Source organism: Ascaphus truei, chromosome 4 (assembly GCF_040206685.1).
Source record: "Ascaphus truei isolate aAscTru1 chromosome 4, aAscTru1.hap1, whole genome shotgun sequence".
In the NCBI taxonomy this organism is placed as follows: Eukaryota; Metazoa; Chordata; class Amphibia; order Anura; family Ascaphidae; genus Ascaphus; species Ascaphus truei.
Window position 1 is genome coordinate 308,189,722 of NC_134486.1, and position 22,836 is coordinate 308,212,557.

At 42.2% G+C, this 22,836-nt stretch overlaps 2 protein-coding genes across 7 annotated transcripts in view; one reads left to right on the plus strand and one right to left on the minus strand.

The window, feature by feature from the left end:
* REPS1 (RALBP1 associated Eps domain containing 1) overlaps positions 1-6,363 on the plus strand; it is a 47,048-nt gene extending 40,685 nt beyond the window's left edge. For all 5 annotated transcript variants that reach the window (XM_075597797.1, XM_075597798.1, XM_075597796.1 and 2 more), the window contains 4 exons: positions 1,933-2,022; positions 2,690-2,838; positions 3,313-3,418; positions 5,107-6,363. In XM_075597797.1, coding sequence (XP_075453912.1) covers positions 1,933-2,022; positions 2,690-2,838; positions 3,313-3,418; positions 5,107-5,175 — 414 coding nt within the window. In that variant the 3' untranslated portion in view covers positions 5,176-6,363. The remainder of the gene's footprint in view (positions 1-1,932; positions 2,023-2,689; positions 2,839-3,312; positions 3,419-5,106) is intronic.
* Positions 5,542-22,836, minus strand: part of ECT2L (epithelial cell transforming 2 like) — a 76,149-nt gene continuing 58,854 nt past the window's right edge. For both annotated transcript variants that reach the window (XM_075597794.1, XM_075597795.1), the window contains exons 19-24: positions 19,881-19,954; positions 18,160-18,316; positions 14,019-14,084; positions 11,579-11,667; positions 9,828-10,000; positions 5,542-8,646 (exon numbers count right to left, since the gene is read on the minus strand). In XM_075597794.1, the coding sequence (XP_075453909.1) occupies positions 8,507-8,646; positions 9,828-10,000; positions 11,579-11,667; positions 14,019-14,084; positions 18,160-18,316; positions 19,881-19,954 (699 nt within the window). In that variant the 3' untranslated portion in view covers positions 5,542-8,506. The remainder of the gene's footprint in view (positions 8,647-9,827; positions 10,001-11,578; positions 11,668-14,018; positions 14,085-18,159; positions 18,317-19,880; positions 19,955-22,836) is intronic.

Here is a 22,836-nt window from a genome sequence, read left to right on the forward strand (position 1 = left end):
TTACAAGAGATATATAGGTATTGCACTGTGTATTTTTGTCCCATTGGAAGTAGCTTTGGGCATTTTTGTTGTTGTATACATTTAGCCACGCCCACTAGCACTCTTTTTGACACTTATATGCATATACTAGCTGAGAGACCCGGCGTTGCCTGGGATGTAAGTGCGTAATAGGTAGTATTATGTATAAATGGTGGAACAATACGTGACTATTTCTTGTAAAGGTTGGATAATAATGTTGAAAAGAAAGATGGAATAAAATGTAATACGATGAGGGGGGGGAAAGGGGAGCAGAGAGGAGGGGAGGGGTGGGGAAGGTGAAAGGGGAGGGGAAGGGGAGTGGGGGGGGGAAAGGGGAGTGGGGAAAGGAGTGGGGAAAGGAGTGGGGGAGGGGGGAAAGGGGGTGGAGAGCAGGGGGCATATGTATTGTCATAATGTATGTATCCGCATGCCCCCCGTCCGGGCGTCGGTCCCCCCGCTGGCTCGGCGGCTGACCGCTCCCCCTTCTTGGTTCCCCGATGACTCGGGGCTTGCTCTTCACCCCCCCGTGACTCGGGGCTCGCTCTTCGCCCCCCCGTGACTCGGGGCTCGCTCCCCCGTGACTCGGGGCTCGCCCGTTCCCCCCGACGCGCTCAAACCCCCCCCACCCCGGGCGATCGCTTGGTCCACCGATGTGCCGCCCGGCTGACTGAGGTGCGTGCAGGCGGCGTCAGGAAGCGCCCTGTGTGGGCCTGGGGCCTGTGTGTTCCCGTGTGGGCCTGGGGCCTGAGGCGCGAGGCTGCGCGGCTGAAATAGGTGAGTCACTGGCGCCATAAGCTGAGGTGGGACGCGCAGTGGTGTGACTTACCTGGGCGGGAGGAGGGGGACATAGCGCCGGGGAGGTAAGGGAACGTTGGCGGCTGGGGTAGGAGGGCCGCGCTTCCCCTCCGTCCGGAGCCGGTGCATGGCGGCGCATGTGGTGGGGGGACGGGACAGAGGGGGAGTGTGTGTGTGTGTGTGTCTCTCCTTTGGGCCGTCACTCCGCCTCAGGCCAATGAGAGGTGTGCGGGGGCGGGGGCGGGCGGCCGGCCCAAGGGAGCAATCTCATTGGCCTGAGGGACAGAGGTTGGCCTGAGGGACAGAGGCTATGCAGACAAACATACAGTGCTTTCAGAAATATATAGTAGATATATATATATATATATATATATATTATGTGGTAATGGTTGGGGTTTCTCAGAGCTTGTTGGGAATCTGTGTGTTTTAGGATACACATTCAAACAGAAAAAGGTTTTCTAACGTTTGATCCGCTTGAGTGTTAGTGGTCTATAATCCCTTTTTTATAGCCTGCTAATATATACTCCTTGTATATTTCCGTAATGCAGGGCAGACCCTTTTAACTCTGTGGCTTGAAAATGGGTAACTGGCTTAAAAAGTTTAAGTGAACAATAGGTTCTTTATAAACAATGACATAATCATTAAACAAAAATACTGCCCAGAAGTGCTTTTGTTATTTTTAAAAACAACCAAGTTCCCATGTACATATTGGTCGTAAAATAAATATTTAAACGACGATTAAATGTCTGCGGGAGCCAAAATAATATGAGCCAAGGAATAATAGTTTTTTTTGCCAGTATTACATATTGGGGTACATCACTATCTATAATACTACAATGCCCATTTGGTGCGCGTTACTTTGTATGTGGAAAAAGGAAAATCCCATATGAATAATGATGGTGAGCATACCGTTTTCCTAACTGCATGTGGGCTGTTGCATGCTCCTCAGAGCAGTTGTTAACAATTATTAGCCTTTATGCCACGGTCACAAATGGCTATATAAAAATGGATACACTTTTTTTTTTTTTTTTTTTTTTTACTTTTCCACCTCATAACCCTGATAATAGTGTAATGATTTCAGCTACACTAATGCTACAAATGAAATGTGTTTCTATCTAGGCTGAGAAACCATCCTCTGATGCTGTTCGAGGTGCCAAGATAAATGGACGTGTTGAAGACAAGACGGTCGCCACTGTCCCTGCCAATCCTGTAAAAACAAATATGTATTTTATTTTTTCCCTGCAAAGGGCAGCACGTACATCAAATTATTATTTACTTTTTACATTATGTACACTTTTTGTTTGTTTTGAGGTGTTGGTTTATACATTACCTTATAATGCCAGGGAGGTCCATAGTTTTACCCAAAGGCAGGATGACGTCTCATGGAAACTTTTTTGTTTGTTTGTTCTCCACACAAGCAACCCAACTCAAACTTTTTCCCCTGTTCCTCTGCTACTAAGCCATCATTGTTTCAAGAATGACTTGTGTGAAAACAGTGGGAAATATTTGCCTTGATCGCTGGTTTAATAACTACATATGCACTGTGATACCTAAATCTTACTACACAAAGCAATGTTTGTCTTTAACAAAAAAAAATATGGATTACCAGACTCTTAAAAACATTTCAACAACAACTCTGCTGTTCTGTAGAAATCTCTAGCAACATCTATAAATCCTCTTTTATATAGGTTTAGCCCTTTTATTTTATTTATAAAGTGGGGAAGGCAGGTTGTAGTTGGCAAGAGGAATGAATGGGCCCACTTCTTTTTATTAGCCGATGAGCGGAGCGCATGGTAAAAGTCTTAACCTCAAAAAATCTGGAAGTTTTGTTTTTTAGTGACTTTCTTTTTTGTTATGCTCTCTGCATGTTCCTCAGGGAAAAGTCAGCACCCCTCTTGCTCCTCCTCCTAAGCCTGTTCGCAGGCGGTTAAAATCTGAAGATGAATTGAGACCAGAAGTGGAGGAGCACAATCAGAAGCCAAGCATTGGAACTACTGTCCTTGCCTGTCAGCCATCTATTCCTCGGTACTGCTGTATACTAATCTGGAATAATGCACGATGAGCTAATAACTGAATGTTAACTAGCAAGTTGGACAAGGAATGTATGCAGGATGGGCATATGGCAAAATGTCATAAAAAAATAGGATGATCAACATGGGGAAATAAGTTTTCAAGTTTATGTATAGATCACGCTGTTGAAGTTCTATAGCTATAAAACAAATAATGCATTGTAAATGTAATGCTGAATATGCATTCTATAAGTCCTTTAAAGTCACAAATTAAATGACCATTTTGTAGTCTAAATATATATAAATACCTGGTCTAGACTAAAAACTACAATTAAAGAAGACCCATATTCATTCCATAAAGTAATAGAAAAAAGATTTTGATATGACATGGGTACAAAATGGTGGCTATTTACATTATTGTTTTATCTAATGACTGTGACCCATGATAATGATTTCACAACATAACGTCTCGAATGATCTTTCTCTTCAGATCGGCTGGAAAAGACAAGAAAGCAATTCAGGCTTCAATTAGGCGCAACAAAGAAACAAACACAGTCCTTGCCCGGTTAAACAGTGAATTACAGCAACAGTTAAAGGTGAATAATTTTTTGAATCCCGATCTTGTAGGATTTGCATGTGTTGCTGGGTGACCTTGTATGTATGATTTGTGTTGTTTGTTCTGATTTCCCCACACTGGTCGCTGCTTTTCCTGGTTCAGAATTTATGCTAAGGCAATGCCTCTTTTAAAACTTGATGTTTAAGTGCTGAATGTTTACACACACGTTATACAGAATGAAATCTACAATAAAATTACACAGATCCTTACTCTCAAGGGGCAGCCACTCAGATTTTTTTTGTATGTGTTTTTTTTTTTTGGTTATGTTTTTATTGATAATTTTTCAAAATGTAAGGAAGGGGATACATTGATACATATAATCTGGTAAAATCACAATTGGGGGGGTGGAATTGTGGGAAGAGGGAAGGATACAGCATTTGTACATATACAATATATTGAACATCCGTTTTGATACAGCATAAATGACTACGTTCAAAAGATTCTAATCGAAATATGGAGATATACCCGCATGTCGGAACCAAGGGGCCCAGGTCGCTGAGAATTGAGAGGTGGAGCCATTTAGATAGGCAGAGTTTGTGAAGTGAAACTTCTTTGCTGGCACCTACCGTTTTCATGGGAAAAAATCCTTACCTTGTAATGAAAAACCGGAACATGGGTGACGTCACGCTCCTAATGGGCGCGCTGTGGTGCATGCGCAAAAACCACCATTCCAGGCCGCACCGAGGTTAACACTATACGTATGTGTAGAGGTTGTGAGCCGCGGCGCACATGCGCAGAACCCAATAGGGCGAGCATGCCCAGGTGCGGCTTGCACCGCGTGGATGTGTAGGGCCCCAGAAGTTGGCCGCAAATTCCATAATCTGCCACCTGGACCCCTTCCAATCTCGGCCCCCTCTATACAGTCATCCACCCAGTCACCGGCCCACACGGAATTCAGTTAGTATAAATGTAGATGTGCAAATAGCTAACACGGGGGGTGCAGAGCACGTGCGTTCTAAGTGAAACTTCTTTGTGTTTTATCAGTGTTTTGATTTTTAATAAACAGCACCATCACAAACACAATTTCTGTGACAACGGGGACAAAAGACAAAAGTTTAACTTAAAATGTGCGTGCTCGGCACACACTTTCCATATATGCACTGTGCCAAATGTTATTGTTTATTTGGTGTAGAGGAGGGGGAGATTGCTTACATTTATTGGTGATAATGCACCTAGTGGCATTTAAAATTTGGGAAATGTTGGCTTCCTTTTTATTTTGGTTGTCCATTGGTTTCCCTAGTAATGTATACAATGGATCATGGGGAACATTGATCCCCAGGATCCTATATATCAAGGCAAACACTTCCCTCCATAGTGGTTAAATTTTAGGGCAAGACCACAATATTTTCTATTAGTGGAAATATGAGGGGCTAAAGTACATTTGAAATTAATTACTGAACATATGGTCTTTCTGCATCTCCTGGTACTTTCTTTCAAATATGCAACTTCTCCTTTGAAGGAGCACTTTTGGAATAATACTGTAACCAATTATTGTGGAATATATTTAATATGGTTTGGGAGCCCTTTCCCTCCCCCGCCCAACCCCCCTCCTTACCCCCAACCCCCCCCCCCCCCATTTCACCTTCTTGTGCCAGTGAGAGGTTGTGCCTTAGAGAGCTTGATGTACAACAGGTCAATATTGTCTTCATATATTTATCTTTGTTTTAGGATGTTCTTGAAGAGAGAATTTCTTTGGAAGTTCAACTGGAGCAGCTTCGACCATTTTCTCATCTTTAAGCCAACAGCCGCTTACTGTGAACACGTTTGTAACGTCAAACTGACCCAGACTTCCAACGCTATGTGCTCCATTCAGCATTACCATTATGTGGCTCATGTCCAGTGCATCTGCCATATTACCTACATGAGTTTTTCCTACAGTTTAAAGAAAAGTCCTCCTTAGCCATTATGTATAAAAAAGTAGATTCATGTGTCCATCCCTCCCTTTTTTTTTTTCCCCCCTTCCCATTACACCGTACTAACAATATAAATCGGTCTCTGTCCACTAACGGTGAATGAAACAAAAAGCTTGACACTATACATATTGATATATCGGACATTGTGCACAGAAATATATACATATATATTTTATTTTTTCCCCCGAAGCATTAATAGCCAGACAATCATACTAATGTTACAATGCAATTGAAATACCTTCACTAGCCAAGGGAAATATTAAGAGTTTGCCACCACTACAGTGATATTTCTCTCCGTGCATTCAGTTAAGATGTCTGCTACAATCAGTGTGCTGCCGGTCTTTATTCAGCCCTTTAGTGGGACAGCCTTGGACTACTACAGTTCTTTGTTTTAATGCTGTATATTGACTCTGGAACAGTCCCTACTAAGCAATGTAGCTTCATGACCAATTGAAAGCAAGAAAATGAAATGTATAAAAGTTATAATCCAGTCACTACTAAGACAAACCTGTTACAATACTAATTGCAGTCACACTTTTCAAACCTCTCCTGTATTTGCACGTCTCGGATACTTGCCATTTTTTTAATAACTAGTCTCTCATGCCATTTTAATATAACTGGGTTTGCGCATTATTACCCATCTAAACTTCCACAGACAATTCAATCCTTCCCCAAACTGTTTGTTCCTTAAGATTTCTGGGTTCCTTTCCACCTTGCCTGCAGGCCTTACTCTGACATATAGACGGGCTTTACTAATAGCAAAGATCTCCCTGAGTGTATCCTGCTATTCAGGTTGATGTACTGTACTAGGGTTTTGTTCTATATTGTATGATACACACCTTTTGATCTCATATGTAAATTTGCATTGAAAGCTGACTAACGGCAATTATTGTATTTAATAGCTTATTCTGGCTGTGGGATCATAGATGTTAAAGTGCATGGATGTATCTCCGCAGTATCAGAACTAGCAATTGTGTGATTTTTACACCAATAAAACAGCACAATATTTTAACTTTTTGACTTGTTTTCTTCCCTCCAATATGACAAAATATCAGACAAATGTCATCATCCTTTGCAAAACCTGGTAACAACTTAAGTACACTTTTGTATGTTCCTAAAAGTTCTCAACTAACTTTCAAAAGCATAAAATATTAAACTAATTGAAAAGCAATACTATTAAAAGTGAATTCTTCAGTTGTCAATACGTGATACTACCATAACCGTATGAAAGAAACACACTGCATACAAAGCAGACTAATGCAGATTTTGCTCACTTGCAAAACTAGTTATCTTTAATTCACTGTCTGTAAAATGACACCAAAGACTACAAATGTGTTGAAAGTAGTTGAGGTTACAAAAGACGTAATTAAAGTTTATTTGAAAATCACAATTTGTATCTACAATTTAACATAAGTGATCAGAAGATTCTTCTGATCACTTGTTTTGCTACAATTTAACATAGTAAAACTCAGGAGAACGGCCTAATTATAGATTGACTTCAAGATTACAATTTTGGCTGCAGGATCCATAGAATACTGTAATTGTGGCTAATGCCAGCTGGTATATCATCAAAAGCACTCTGATTTATAAGCTTATTGCTGGGATTAATCTACCACTGAAGCAGGTATCGTACCTCATCCTGTGTTAACTGCCTTAGGCTAGACCCCCCTCTGCAGTCGGCACCAGCCCCTTACCCCCTCCCTAGCTGTTCCCAGTGACTCCTCGCTTCCTGGCTCACTGCATACTGGGACGCCTCAGCCGGCAGGGGATACAACTATATTGTGTTCCCGTGCCGCGACGTGTGGCAGGGAGATCGCCGGCAGGGGGGGTGGATCCTCCCTCAAAGTTCTCAGCGGTTTAGGTGAAAGGTTTGCTGCCCGGATACTTTCAGCACAATATACATTGGCTGCAATACATGTCAGTGAAGCTGCTTTCCGAAGAGTGATCTTTGGATGTGAATTACTCACTCCCCACCCGCTTCCTCCCTCCCTGGGCTTTGTGACTCAAGTCTCACAGCAGCTGCTTGTGACTGGCTGGTTTCTTTTTTTCGGGTGAGAGTTTGTGGTCTCACCCTGTGTGAGGGCTCTGACTGGGTGCTGCGCTGTTTATACATAACCATGCTCAGCCCTCAAAGCTGGACGGACACACACACACGATGGTAAGCGGATCACAAAATGTGCAACATGGCCATGCCCCCTATCATGGCCACACCCACCCAACTCGTTTTAAAAATCTTAGTCTACCTTCTGTTTTTGGGTGTATTTGGCATTACAAATATCAGTTCACTGAATAAACCCAGTGAAAATTGGTTGAAATACTGTTTGTTTCTTTATTGATTAACCAATCATTGTAACTACACAAATTCATTGTGCTGTAATAGATGTGTATTTCTCAAATTTCTATTAAATTGCTGTTGCAGCCTCCATTTACAGTATGTGCTACATGTCATTCATTGGTAAATACTTTAACGTAAGGCTGTGCTTATAGTGCCGGCGACGCGATGCCGCGGCAAAACAAATGTATTGCCGCCGTCGCGTGCGCTTATAGTAAGCGCGACACTGGCGGCGCGAATTTCTGAAGCCAGTCATTTGATTTTTCAGAGGCTATCGCCACGTGACAGCCTCTGAACCAATCAAAGACCTAGTCGCCGGAAAGCGAATTACAACTTTCGCTAGCGGCGACGGTGCCGTTATCCGTCACGCACACTAAGCACGGCCTAAGAAGCCTTTACAACTGACTAACGCTGGTTTAGCTACCTCTGGTATTAGATTTGTGATTTACTAAAGGAACAAAGACCTTTCAGACAAGTTTACCATTGGCATTGTATTCTTCTCTGACAGTAATGGCACTGTTAAACTGCTAATGGAAGATATGCCATAAGCAGTGAGGAAACAAACCTATCATTTATAGGTCATTAAAACCTTGTACAGCTTGTCTCCCAATCTTAATCAGATGTTGGTGATCTGATTCATATACCACCAGATATTGGCTGAGCAAAACCAGGTCTCTATTTAAATATTAATGCAGCCTGATTTTTAAAAATTCTGAATGGATTATACAATATAAATGCTCATTGAAATACATTCTGGAAAATATAAATAGAAGCTGAAAGTTAAAAGCGGCGCAATTTTTCAAAACTACATCGAGCCACTACATTATCTACACGTTCTGTTCTCAATACTTGCGCTTACGGCACTTTGAGACGCCGAAAGCCATGTGAATTTCTCCTCTTCACTGACTGTGGAACAAATCCATTGACGCTTTGGGCCTTGTAAAATGAAAGCGTTCTTCACATCTGTAGACAAGCAAATAAAAAAGTTCAACACACCATAACACAGCATTGTATTTAGCTTAATGTGAAAGCAGTGTTTCTCCACTCCCCGCTCCAGGGATTATTCAACTGCTGGGGTACTCCATTCTATCAATTGTCAAATTTATTGAAGTTTCAACAACACTGGTTGGAAACTGAAAATAAGTATAATTACAATATAATGTCACTTACAATTACAGTCCATTGTAAATTACTATTTTTAAATGTAATTATACGTTGGTAAATGGCATTGTGAAATTCAGGGGTTTTGCTATTTTAAATGTATTGCAAATTCTTTCATCTGCAAAAAAAAAATTATAAATCAGAAAAAACATTGCAGCATTGGGGTTGACTCCCTAAAAGCCCACAATTAGTCGTCCCCCCCCTTTTAAAGTTAATCTGAGACACCCATGGGTGCCCTGGCGCCCTGCTTGAGGAACACTTTGTTAGGCACGTGTGCTTTATGTCCAACCTGTATTCAAGGTAAGGCTTTTATATCCACACCAACCATTTCAGCTCCCTATCTGATGACCTGAATACTGCGTTCGTTAGCAAAGGTGGGTCTGGCAAAGCCACGAATGTTAAACACTCCAGGTCACCCCAAGCAATTTATTATAACCAAGGGTGGTTATGCCTTTAATATTCCTCCATCAAGAATATGCTGTACTGCCTTCCCCACACACTCCTATTTATCTGGTTGTTGGAGACAAACGTACTATCCCCGAGAAGAAATAAATGTATATGTAGTTTTTACACTTTCTGAAATGTCGTTAAGCATAATCATTCTGTTATTTATACAGCATCCAGTCTGATCTAAAGATAATCAGAAGTGTTATGTAATGTTTATCACATTTAGGTCCATTGTGAGAAGATTGTGTTCATTCATTATACATGGCATGACAGGACTCTAACCGTAATCATACGTTTTATAACTGCATAGAAACCAATGTGAAAATCTCAGGTCAAAGCAGATTGTCATCAAATGGAAACAAGGTGTTTGAAACTGCTGTTCGATGGCTAAGAAATGCAACCAGTCAATTACGGCAATTGCTTTTCTGTGCCACCAATTAGAAACAGTGTTTGTTAACGAATTATAAGATCAAAATCACATCAGCCGCATGTAATTGCTATGTAAATAACCACTCTAAGTACTGAATAAAGCATACATTTAGAATCCGGAATGTCTTCCACAAGGAGGCGGGGAAGGGAAACCGAGGCCATGAACTGGTATGATGTGTTTGCGGTGCGTTGGAAGGCAGCGTGAGAGATCAAGCGGCTGGATATCACCAATGCATCATTGAAGAGGGAAAGGCTGAGGTCGCTGATGTGCTCATAAATCCTGACGCAGACAAAGAAATGCACACGATTTACTTGGGTAATATATATGCTATAAACTAAAGCTTTCAAAGTACTAAAAGTCCTTCCAGCCCATATGTGCTCAACAACACTGATTACATATGTTTTTTCTATAGTAATTTGTCCAATGTATGGTAAGCTCTTCACAGCTGTGCATACTGAAAATCCATTGTATTTGTTTCAGTGAATACATTTTCAGCACTCTATACTGTAAGTACAATACACAAGTTTGTATTTTGCTTTTAAATATGACTGTGAAGGATTTCATGTATGTTTGTATTTGTAATGTGTTGTGTAAAGCTCTGCGCTGTATTCCATTATCCAGGCTAAAATGGCAAAATGTCACACAGAAACAGCCATGTTTGAATTGGCCAACATGAGGCACTAAGCTTCAGCCCTGCAGCCTAAACGAAGCCTGCGTCGGCAGCTGGTGTGGGAATTGCTGGAGAGGCTCACTAATGCTTACGTGACTCTTTTACTGGCTATATCATGGCATCTGATAATATTGGCATTTTTGCTCACATTTGCAATACGAAAGATTTAAAATGAATGTACCAAGTAAAATTTTTTTGTTTTTTTGTTTTTTAGTAGCTTTAACTAATATTGTAAACGAAAGGCAAAAATGTTGAATCTTCGCGTTGGGTACATTGGTGGCAAAATTCTTTCTGTCCCACAACGCAATAAGAACTTAACCCCTTAACGGGTTTAGCAATGCATTTAACAAACTTCTACATGTGGAAACAAACAAAGGAAGGAATGGCAAAAAAAAAAAAAAATTCGTTTCATTAAACTATTTTGAAGCAGTATCGGTTTTTAAGCCTTAAAAGTATTACTTGTCACGTTTACAACACGTTTATTGTAATAGTTATAGATAAACCGTAAATAAAAATACCATTTGTGAGCATATTCACATGTCTCGGACAGGTCAGGAACCCTGTAGTTCCCCATTATCTCTTAGTATACAATGCTTCCACTGCAGCCAGGGTTTCTGGGTAATGACATGCAAATGAGCACAGTGTGTCACTATCCATTTTAACATGGACCCCTATAAGCTTATGCCTGCTGCATTAGGCTGCGTTTATACAGCCAGCGACACAACTGATGCCGTCGCCATTGCAATGAGTTGTATTTGAAGTTTAGGTGACGTCGCTGGCTGACGTCATAAAAGGGGAGGGCAGAGGCGCGGAGACCGTCGCCGGCGCTATAAGTGCCTTACACAGCTTTGTCAGCACAGTCTGCGTTAAAGAAGTGCATAGCCAGTAAACCTATATGGATAGTTTGTAACATTTCAAATACTTGTTGGTCCAATAAAAGTTATCATACCACCTACTCCCTCCCTCCTTTGTTACTATATGGATAACCTGCGTCAGTCAGATCGGGTTATTCAAAACAGAAGTGGTGTCATTATCTGCAAGGACACAGTGGCCCATGTTATTTTCTCCGGCTTGGTACAGGACAGTTTGGGGCAGACAGAGCAGCTACATCCTGTGATGTCACTTTTCTATCACAGACTGATCGTTTGGCGTGCGTGGAAAATGATCCGATCCCTATTTAGTGTTACCTGAGGGAAGCGCTTATCTCTTGGTCGGGACAGGTAAGCAGAGCTACATCCTGCACTCGAATGAGATGCCTATTGGCTTCCACTAAATTCTGCAACAACAACAAAAAAACATGGCACGCAATAATTATCCACAGTAATATAAACAGAATATGTATTCACACCACAGAGTAGCTAGTGATGCACACTCCTCTAGTAATATAAACAGAATATGTATTCACACCACAGAGTAGCTAGTGATGCACACTCCTCTAGTAATATAAAAATAAATACGTTTTATTACATCAAAAAACACTAAACCTAATAAAACCTCAAATAGCGCCTAAATGCACAGTGAGTAGACTTAAAAAAAACGATGACGGTGGGGGGCAGTGAATTGTGCCCCAACCATGTACTCAAATTGTAGTACTAGTTAAATTAAGGTGATTGATGTATTGATAACACTTATGTTTTTCAAAGAAGCAATCACTCCTAGGACCAAAGTGTAGCAGTAACATGTTGATACGGACCTAAAAGTATGTGTACATTCTTTTTTTAAGGTTGATTTTTAAACATGGGAGCATTTGATCTGGCTCCTCTCCTTTGTTTCATGTCACTGTGTTCAACAAGAGTTTGCACACCCGGCCCTGCTCTCCCTTCCTGGGTCTTTATTGGCTCTCTCTTAGAGAATAGTGCGGCATACGTGTAAACAGAATACTTGATTGACAAGCATTCCCCTATTAGAAATGCAATAACTAGTTAATTTGTAGGGAAACAAAATAAGCCAAATCTTTGCTTTTCGCATGGTTAGATTAGTTTAAGGAAGACACTTGCTGTATATTGTTTACTAAAAGGTGGGTGGTTGGGGTATTTTGGGCCATCAGCGTGGGATGTCACCATTAAACGTACCGTCTGCAAACATTCGGAAAAGTATGAATGATGACCAATTGAATTGTGAGAGAACGAATCTTAAAACATGAAATTGTCTCTCCAGTCACGACTGTGTTTGCTAGATAACATCTTATTGATGTGAATCATGCAGTAACTCTGCTGACTTCTCTTTTCTCTAGGACCTTTGTGTGATGCCACCTCTCTCCCTCGCCATTATTACTCCTGCTTATTGTCTCCATCCTGTGGACTAGAGCAGGGGTGCTCAACTCCAGTCCTCAAGCCCCCCCCCCCCCCTCCCCAACAGGTCAGGTTTTCCAGATATCCCTGCTTCAGCACAGGTGGCTCAATTAGAGGCTCAGTCTTCGACTCCAAAGGGGGTAGTTCTATATAGTCAATGCGGCCATTCGGGTTGTGTTACATTTTTCATCCAAAATTGGTTGTGTCGGACTATATAGGATAAGGCCCTAAAACATCTCCATACTTCCCCATCAAGAGTGCACATTTCTATACAGTCACTGGTTTAGGGAACATCCAATAGGCAATTGAGTATTGAAAGGGTTTGATTCATCAATCTGTGATACTGCCGATTGCCGCAAAACTAATGTTGTAATGAGCAGGCTGAATAACTGCAATATTTTAAGTGCAGTTCAACGTATCAAAATAGTTTTGAGTAACAATAAAGTGTTATCTTTACTTTTGAAAGTGTAAGTCTGAACGGCACAATAAATCATTTTTATTTGGGACTGTATGTTGTATTGTATGTCTTTATTTATATAGCGCCATTAATGTACATAGCGCTTCACAGTAGTAATACATGTGGTAATCAAATAAATATAAATAACAGATCATGGGAATAAGTGCTTCAAACATAAAAGTAACATTAAGGAAGAGGAGTCCCTGCTCCGAGGAGCTTACAGTCTAATTGGTAGGTAGGTAGAACGTACAGAGACAGTAGGAGGGAGTTCTGGTAAGTGCGTCTGCAGGGGGCCAAGCTTTATGTATCAAGTGTTCAGAATATCCACAGTGCTATTCATATGCTTCTTTAAGCAAGTGTCTCTTAAGGTGGGTCTTAAAGGTGGATAGAGAGGTGCTAGTCGGGTACTGAGGGGAAGGGCATTCCAGAGGTGTGGGGCAGTCAGTGAAAAAGGTTTAAGGCGGGAGAGGGCTTTAGATACAAAGGAGGTAGAAAGAAAACATCCTTGAGAAGAACGCAAGAGTCTGGATGGTGCATAACGAGAAATTAGGGCTGAGATGTAAGGAGGGGCAGAAGAATGTAAAGCTTTAAAAGTGAGGAGAAGAATGGAGTGTGAGATGCGGGATTTGATCAGAAGCCAGGAGAGGGATTTCAGCAGGAGAGACGCTGAGACAGATCTAGGAAAGAGTAGAGTGATTCTGGCAGCAGCGTTTAGGATAGATTGTAGGGGAGACAGGTGAGATGCAGGAAGGCCAGAAAGCAGGGGGTTACAGTAATCGAGACGGGAGAGAATGAGGGGCTTAGTCAGAGTTTTAACAGTCTAGCAACAGAGGAAATGTTGCCTCGTGCTTGAAGAAGGAGGAATACGACGATACTTACAGGACAGCCTTGGATATTTCTCTGTATGTTTATCATTTCAGTGTCCTTTTCGAAGCTTGTCTTCAGCTGTAAAATAATCCAACTACAAATATTACGCAGGGTGAGAAAAGATCACACTGATTTATTACTAGTAACATGAGAAGCCCCTCTGTGCAGAGCCACTAACCCAGTCATTTGTTAAAGTCTTCCAGCTGCAAAACTGGTGCAATAATGCTCCGATTTAACATGAAAACAATCCATTATTTTCATTTTTATGTGATAAACCTTGTGTTATTTACGCAACAGTTTTGCAGCAGGGACACATATGCCACTATAGCCTAGCATGTTTATTTAACCCCGAGTGCGGGAAGAGCTGCAACACATTGTTCTGCAATGCACTGCAGAACCAGACACGCTAAAGTCTGGACGTAGTGTCTTGTGGTTGTATGTATGTATGTATGTATGTATGTATGGATGGATGTAACAACACAAGTAAGCCTGCAACTAACTAGAAAAATAACACTAAGTTGCTTATATCAAAAGTAGAATGTAAATGCGTGGTGCTAAAGACCGATAACAGAAAATGATATTGAATAAATAAAGAATGCTTGTAGAAGGACCCCCAGGATAAATACTTGATTGAAGACAACAGGTATTGGGTGTATAATCCTGGATAGTGAACTCACCACATAGTGAGAAATTGACACACATTGGCACCAGGAATCATAAGCATATAACTCACCCTAAGATAATGCCAAAATGTCATAGAAATCATAGCCAGGAGAACATGTAGCAAGCAAGTGACTCACTTTTGAAGCTGCAACGGACTCACTTTTGAAGTGAAAGTAAAATAATGCTGATAAATGTGTAACAGCCTAATAACAGTGCTGGGGACAAATGTAAATGAATACCAAAAAAGAGAAAAAGAAAAGGGGTCCCACTAAAAGCACTCAAGCAATGATTATAAGTAAATTGATTTATTCAGAGAAAAAACATGAATTACACAAAATAAATTAAAACAGTCCCCACGGAACCCCTACAGCATGGAGTCTGACCTAGGCACAAGGTATTGTTGTATATGCAGGGCAGGAAAAACAATAATAAAACCTACTCAGTGATAGATTCTCTACTGGAAAGCTATATGCTGTACCTGTGTACTGCTGTAATTATTACTGCTAATGCAGTACCACTCAATCACCACAAATAAGGCATGACATGTATTAGTAACCACAATTGTGAACCAAATGCAGAGTATACTTGCAAGTCACCAAAGAATAAAAGTGTGTAAGTCCTCAAAAGGGGATCCTATGGTGGTATGAATTGCAAAAGAAGTTCCAGCAGAGGTCCACAGTAAAGATAGGGGGTTCCCTGGGGAGTGCAAACAGACACAACCCCGACGTACGTTTCGCACCATTTGCTTCGTCCGGGGGATTAAGGTAATGGCGTCCGATCAGGCTTTAAAAGGACGCAGACAAATTTTGTAATCAGGAGATATGTGCTATATGTTTAATACATAATACTGCTTCAAACTGTCCGAGTGCTGTCGCCTCTTTGCCGCTTCATGGTAATGTATGCTTTTATTATTTCTATGGGACATGCACCAGCCCACTACTGATTACCTACAGGAGTGCCAGTGACCTTCTATCAACTATATATATATATATATATATATATATCAAATGGAAATATTACTGTATGCTCATTTGCATGTCTTAGACAGGTCTGCAACCCCGTTGCCCATCCCAGGTCATGTTTAAAAGCTGTGTTTAAAGCAGCATGCATTGGCTTAAGGGTTGTTCATGTAATGTGAGTTTGAGACAAAAGGCGGCACTGTGTTCTCATTTGCATGTCATTTCCCAGAATCCCTTGCTGCAGTGGAAGTGCTGTGTGCTGGGTGATAATGGTGAAAGGCGGGGTTGCAGACCTGCCTAAGACATGCAAATGAGCATACAGTAATATTTCCATTTGCTATATGCTTTACTGTGGAGTGTTTTTGTCACTTTTTTTACCCACCATAACCTTAATACACACACACACACACACACACATATATAGCGCCATCCATGTACATAGCGCTTTACAGCAGTAACACACGTGACATAATAGGAATAAGCGCAAAATACATAAAAGTAGACAGGAAAAGGAGTCCCTGCCCTGAAGAGCTTACAGTCTTGTGGCTGGGGGTCCCCGAGGAGAGCTTTAGGAACCACTGGCCTATATTTCTGTGACTGCTCCAGGAAGCTGGAAATATCACCTTCACTAAAGGACAATGGTCCATATGCACTAAGTGGCTGTATCCCATCAGACACCTTTCCAGCGCCAGAAGACACATTATAACTCATTCCAATGGCGGAGCACCCCTTAGTAAATATGGCCCAATATTTTGTACTCGTCTCTCACCATGATGTATGCAAGGAGGAAAGTATGGAAATGTAGTATAGTGTCTCTTGAAACAAAATCTAACTTGAATCCACTAACCTCCCCATCCTACAGTCTAACAGCATGGACAAACCTATGCCAGCCCTGCAGAAGGAATGCTACATACAAGGTATCCTGCCAGCACTTCAGTGCCAGAGGTATCAGCAATTACTTGTGTCCGTATACACAGCAGGACCCTCCGGCACTGAAGGGAAGCTTCGTGTTACCCAGATTTCTACAAAAATACATCTGCTCATTTGTCACTCTTCATACAGTACATCCAGCAATGTGTTTGTAGGAAAGATGATTAAGCAAAGGACCACCAATTTATATGAAAGCGACAATAAATACAGGCAGTCCTCGGTTATCCGACACAATGTGTTTCTCAAAATGGCGTCGGATAGCGAAGAGTTGTAAAGCGAATCACATTTTCCCATAGGAACCCAGTTTAAATCAAACGTTCCGTTCCTGAAGGCATTTTTAATGCTAAAATACACAAAATATTTTACTCGAGCAATAAGATTATGCTGCACACACATACATTATGATGTAAAGATTCAATTTATTGAATCCAGAACTGTATAATAAAACTGTTAGACATGTTGAAAGGCATAAATACACCACAAAACCTTCACACAGACTGATCTGGATGATTTCCCTGACTGCAGCTTTCTCATTGACATAATGTTGCAACTTTGCAAAGCGTCGTAAGAGCGTCGGATAAGCCATTTTGGCGTCGTAAAACCGGCCATAGGGATGCATTGGACAGCGTCGGATAAGCCATTCGTCGTAAAACGAAACGTCGTAAAACGAGGACTTACTGTAATTCTGCTTTAAATATAGAAATGTAGTAAACAAGTGCACTGTCTCCCCCTCCCCCCATTCCTAATAACAATATAACCAATGTGGGAAGTTTTTGTTTACCACTAAACATAGATACTGCAACCAAGTTCCCCTGAATTCCTCCACAAAAATACTTGCAGAGACTACATGGTACCACTGCTACTATTACAGTGCACATCACCTTCTGTATCCCTCGCACAGTCTCATCCTAGTTAATAGAAATAAAAACATGCTCTAGGCTGGAACTTTATCATTAGACGTGTGAACTAAAAATGAATTCACTTGTAAAATGATACCCGAAATTCTAAATTATTTATGAGGACGGAGTAAGTCTCATGAGAGTAAGAGAGTAAGACTGCAGTGCTTAGTCTAAAGCAGGGGTGCGCAAACTGGGGGGCGTGTCATTTTCTGGGGGGGGCGCAGCGTTTACAGAGGCCCCGCTCTCTTCCCCAAACATTTGGGGGGGAGCATGTGAGGCTGCTGGCGACACGTCGCCAGGACAACGCAGCGGCAAATTACGCAGTGGAGTCAAATGGCAACAAGTTTCCATGGCAACGCAATGTCTCATGACGTTAAATGATGCCGCCGATGCCAGAGAAAAGGTAAGGGGGGGGGGGGGTCGGGATAGTAGGCGGGGGGCTCAAAGAGAAAAGCTTACACATCCATGGTCTAAAGTACTGGATTCAAATAGTTGTTCAGCACTAGTACAAACGTTTAGAAGCCATCTCAGCCCTGATAAAGTGCAGATTGTGTAATGGGCCAATGACACCGTGAGACATTAAGATGGAACAATTTGTTACAAGAAGAGCTTAGTACATCAAACCAGATGAAAATATTTGAGAGAACAGTTACCCACAGGATTATCTGAAATAGAGCACAGGCCACGTGAAAAGAGACTGACCTGTGCTATATAGTCCTTGTAATGCTTCATCTGTCCTATGGCAGCAGTTAAGTCTTTCCGATCTGGGTGCTCTGGAGGAGTATGAAGGCGAAAGGCGTATAGGAGATTCACATATTCTTCAAAGCGAGTGGAAGGCAGCAGAAGCAGCTCCTGCAGACTAAATTAACTCAGTGTAAGAGCTGGGGAACAATAATGCAAGGTAACAAACCCCAGCAAGAGAGGTTATTCAGCAGGCTGCGTGTGGAAGATATGGGATATGGAAAATGAACAACAAGGGGACCCTTACGTGGAATGGGCGAAGCAGGATTCATCTTTATTGTGTGTGTACTGAGCTTTACAATACAAGCACACCGACTACTAAACATACAAGGAAAGAAAACGGCATAACAGATCCCGAGGTGCAAGTAAACACAAGTACTTGGAAGTTTCTGCTTACACTGTTATTAATGTCATTTCAGATACACAAGGACAGTAAGAGTACTTTGCACTGAGGATTACGCACATTTGTTGAGGGCTGGTCTTACAGTTGAATTATTTGGCTACAAAGGGTTTTTATTAAGGTACGGGATAGATTTCAGAGAAACGCTGGAACACGAGGTCATACTCTGATAATGGAGGGTGGCCGGCTCTGAGAGATGTGAGGCAGTACTTCTTAACGGAAAGGGTTGGGGATTCATGGAGTAGCCGACCAACAGAGGTGGAAGAAGCTAATACAGCAGGAAACGTAAAAAAATACTTGGAATAGACATAAGGCTAAATCCTAAATGTCCAAGAAAACCAAGGATCAAATGTGGTCTGAGGCTTTATGTGCAGACTGGGTGAGTCAAGTGGTTCATCTCTGCCATCAAATTCTGTTTCTACGTTTTCGGTAAATCTGCATCACTGGGGCAGAAAGGGACAAGTGGTCGTGGCTGTTTCGGCGTGACCAAATGACCTGCGGCTGAATGCCGGTGATGGACCCTGCTTCGCAGCCGAGCCGACATTTGAACCTCCGCCGCCGGAGTAGGTTTTAGCGGTTAGGGTAGGGGGGTTCACTTTAGCGGGGGTTAACGTTAGTGGTTTTAGCGGTTAGGGTAAGGGGGTTCACTTTAGCGGGGGTTAACGTTAGTGGTTTTAGCGGTTAGGGTAGGGGGTTCACTTTAGCGGGGGTTAACGTTAGTGGTTTTAGCGGTTAGGGTAAGGGGTTTAAGGCTAACAGGTTAAGATTATTTGGGTAGGCGGTAGCGTTAGTATTAGGGGTTAAGATTCACGGGTTTAAGGGTAAGGGTTAATCTTAGGCACTTTCCGAAGCGCCGACAGGTCCGGGCGGCGAGGTGAGTTGCGGCCAAGTGCTGGCGGTCATTTGGTCGTGGCGAAAGGAACACAACCAAATATCAGAGACCGTCACTGGGGCCCCCTGTGGCACTGAAGGGGTTAACACGAGGAGCACATTATTAAGGGTAAAAGGATGTCCTGTTTTGTATGGAGCATATTTTAAGATGGTGACATTGAGACAGAATTATAAGTAGTCTGCAATAAAGAGCCTGATATTTCTATTGCTCTGTTGACTGCACTGAGGTAACTAGATAGCAGGAGGATGCAGCTGTGTTCTGTTGGTCTTTACATGAGCAATGGAGTTAAATATAAACCAATGCTTTTTCTCCCACCTTATACATGGTGGATTTAAATTTGACATAAATCATTTAATTGCCCCAAAAATATATATTTTCCTGCTGACTCACCTCATCATTTTAGTTAGAACCGTCTTATCGTGTCTTTTTAAGAAAGCTCGGAAAGTTGGCATGGTTTCTCTGCACTAAAAAACAGAAAATCAAAGGGTTATATATATATATATATATATATATATATATATATATATATATATATATATATATATAATCTGTTAATGACAAATGCTGTGATCTTTCTACAAGCTACAATCTCAAGCAATTTATAATGGAATCGTAATAAACTGAAAGCAGCTCTTGTGGGTAGCTGTGCAAATTTAGGCTCAAAAGCCTTTGGGGCCGATTCACAAAGCAGTGATAAGTGGTTAAGTGGGCGATAAATGCCCTTATTGTATTGTATGTCTTTATTTATATAGCGCCATTAGTGTACATAGCGCTTCACAGTAGTAATACATGTGGTAATCAAATAAATATAAATAACAGATCATGGGAATAAGTGCTTCAGACATAAAAGTAACATTAAGGAAGAGGAGTCCCTGCTCCGAGGAGCTTACAGTCTAATTGGTAGGTAGGTAGAACGTACAGAGACAGTAGGAGGGAGTTCTGGTAAGTGCGTCTGCAGGGGGCCAATCTTTATGTATCCTGTGTTCAGAATATCCACAGTGCTATTCATATGCTTCTTTAAGCAAGTGTGTCTTAAGGTGGGTCTTAAAGGTGGATAGAGAGGGTGCTAGTCGGGTACTGAGGGGAAGGGCATTCCAGAGGTGTGGGGCAGTCAGTGAAAAAGGTTTAAGGCGGGAGAGGGCTTTAGATACAAAGGGGGTAGAAAGAAGACATCCTTGAGAAGAACGCAAGAGTCTGGATGGTGCATAGCGAGAAATTAGGGATGAGATGTAAGGAGGGGCAGAAGAATGTAAAGCTTTAAAAGTGAGGAGAAGAATGGAGTGTGAGATGCGGGATTTGATCGGAAGCCAGGAGAGGGATTTCATGAGGGGAGATGCTGAGACAGATCTAGGAAAGAGTAGAGTGATTCTGGCAGCAGCATTTAGGATAGATTGTAGGGGAGACAGGTGAGAGACAGGAAGGCCAGACAGCAGGAGGTTACAGTAATCAAGACGGGAGAGAATGAGGGCCTGAGTCAGAGTTTTAGCAGTCGAACAACAGAGGAAAGGGCGTATCTTAGTTATATTGCGGAGGAAAAAGCGAAAAGTTTTAGAAATGTTTTGAATGTGAGGGGCGAATGTGAGAGAGGAGTCGAGTGTGACCCCTAGGCAGCGTGCTTGGGCTACTGGGTGAATGATTGTAGTTCCAACAGTAATGTGGAAGGAGGTAGTAGGGCCAGGTTTGGGAGGAAGTATGAGGAGCTCTGTTTTAGCCATGTTGAGTTTAAGGCGTCGGAGGGCCATCCAGGATGATATAGCAGAGAGACATTCAGAAACTTTGGTTTGTACAGCAGGTGTAAGGTCAGGTGTTGAAAAGTATATTTGTGTGTCGTCGGCATAGAGGTGATAATTAAACCCAAAAGATGTTATTAGGTCACCTAGAGAGAGTGTGTACAGAGAAAAGAGAAGAGGTCCCAGGACAGAGCCCTGGGGTACCCCCACAGAGAGATCAATAGAGGAGGAGGAGGTGTTAGCAGAAGAGACACTAAAAGTACGATGGGAGAGGTAGGATGAGATCCAGGATAGAGCTTTGTTCCGAATACCTAGAGTATGGAGAATGTGGAGAAGAAGAGGGTGGTCCACTGTGTCAAATGCTGCAGAGAGGTCGAGTAATATGAGCAGAGTGTAATGACCTCTGTCTTTGGCAGCATGGAGGTCGTCAGTTATTTTAGTGAGGGCTGTTTCGGTGGAGTGAGCAGTGCGGAAGCCAGATTGTAGAGGGTCTAGGAGAGAATAGGTGTTGAGAAAATGGAGCAAGCGAGAGAATACAAGACGTTCAAGGAGTTTAGAGGTAAAAGGCAGGAGGGAGACAGGTCGATAGTTAGAAAGACAGGTAGGGTCAAGCTTGCTGTTTTTGAGTAATGGTATGACTGTTGCATGTTTGAAGGAGGATGGAAAGGTTCCAGAGCAGAGGGAGGAGTTAAAAATGTGTGTGAGCGTAGGGATTATAGTAGGAGCTAGAGGTTTTAGGAGATGGGAGGGAATGGGGTCAAGAGGGCAAGTGGTAGAGGGAGAAGAGGCGATCAACAGCGACACATCCTCCTCTGAGACAGTGGAAAAAGAGTCAAGGAAGGCAGGAGGAGAGTTAGGAAGAGGTGTAGGATGGGGGGGAAGAAACAGAGGGGATGTTCTGCCGTATGGATTCCACCTTTTCCTTAAAATAGTCAGCAAAGTCCTGAGCGGAGATGGAGGAAGGAGAGGCAGCTGAGGGTGGTTTGAGTAGAGTATCAAAGACAGAGAACAGTCGGCGTGGGTTAGACTTGTGCATGTTGATTAGTGCAGAAAAGTAGGCTTGTTTACTGCACCGACACACTTTATCCGAGCAAATACCCGGTATGTACCTGGCAGATACCTGGAATGCGCCGCTCCTCACCTCTGACAAGCCCCGTTGCATTTGCCTTCCCAGCCTGGGTTCATGCCTGGCTGATGGGCGGCTGATCTGTTAAATGATAATGATTAGGATTTAATAGGCTGCAATGCTTCGCGTGTCTACCAGATGGCATAAATTCATGAATTGTAATGCAGTATATATATATATACTGTGCAGTATTGCAGCCAGCTGGAATAAAATGCTTCAATCCCGGCTTGGAAAATAACTCAATGCACTCGGGCAGAAAACAGTCACAAACCTCAATACACCCGGGTATACCCGAATTCGTGGGACTAGCCGAGCTCGAATAAAGTGTGTCGCCAGTGTAGCTTGCGAGAGGGCAGAGTTGAAACAGGATAGCATAAATTTGTAGTGAAGGAAGTCTGCGAGAGTGTGAGACTTCCTCCAGAGGCGTTCAGAGGAACGAGTGGAGGAATGCAGCATGCGCGTGTGGGAATTTAGCCAGGGTCTAGGGTTA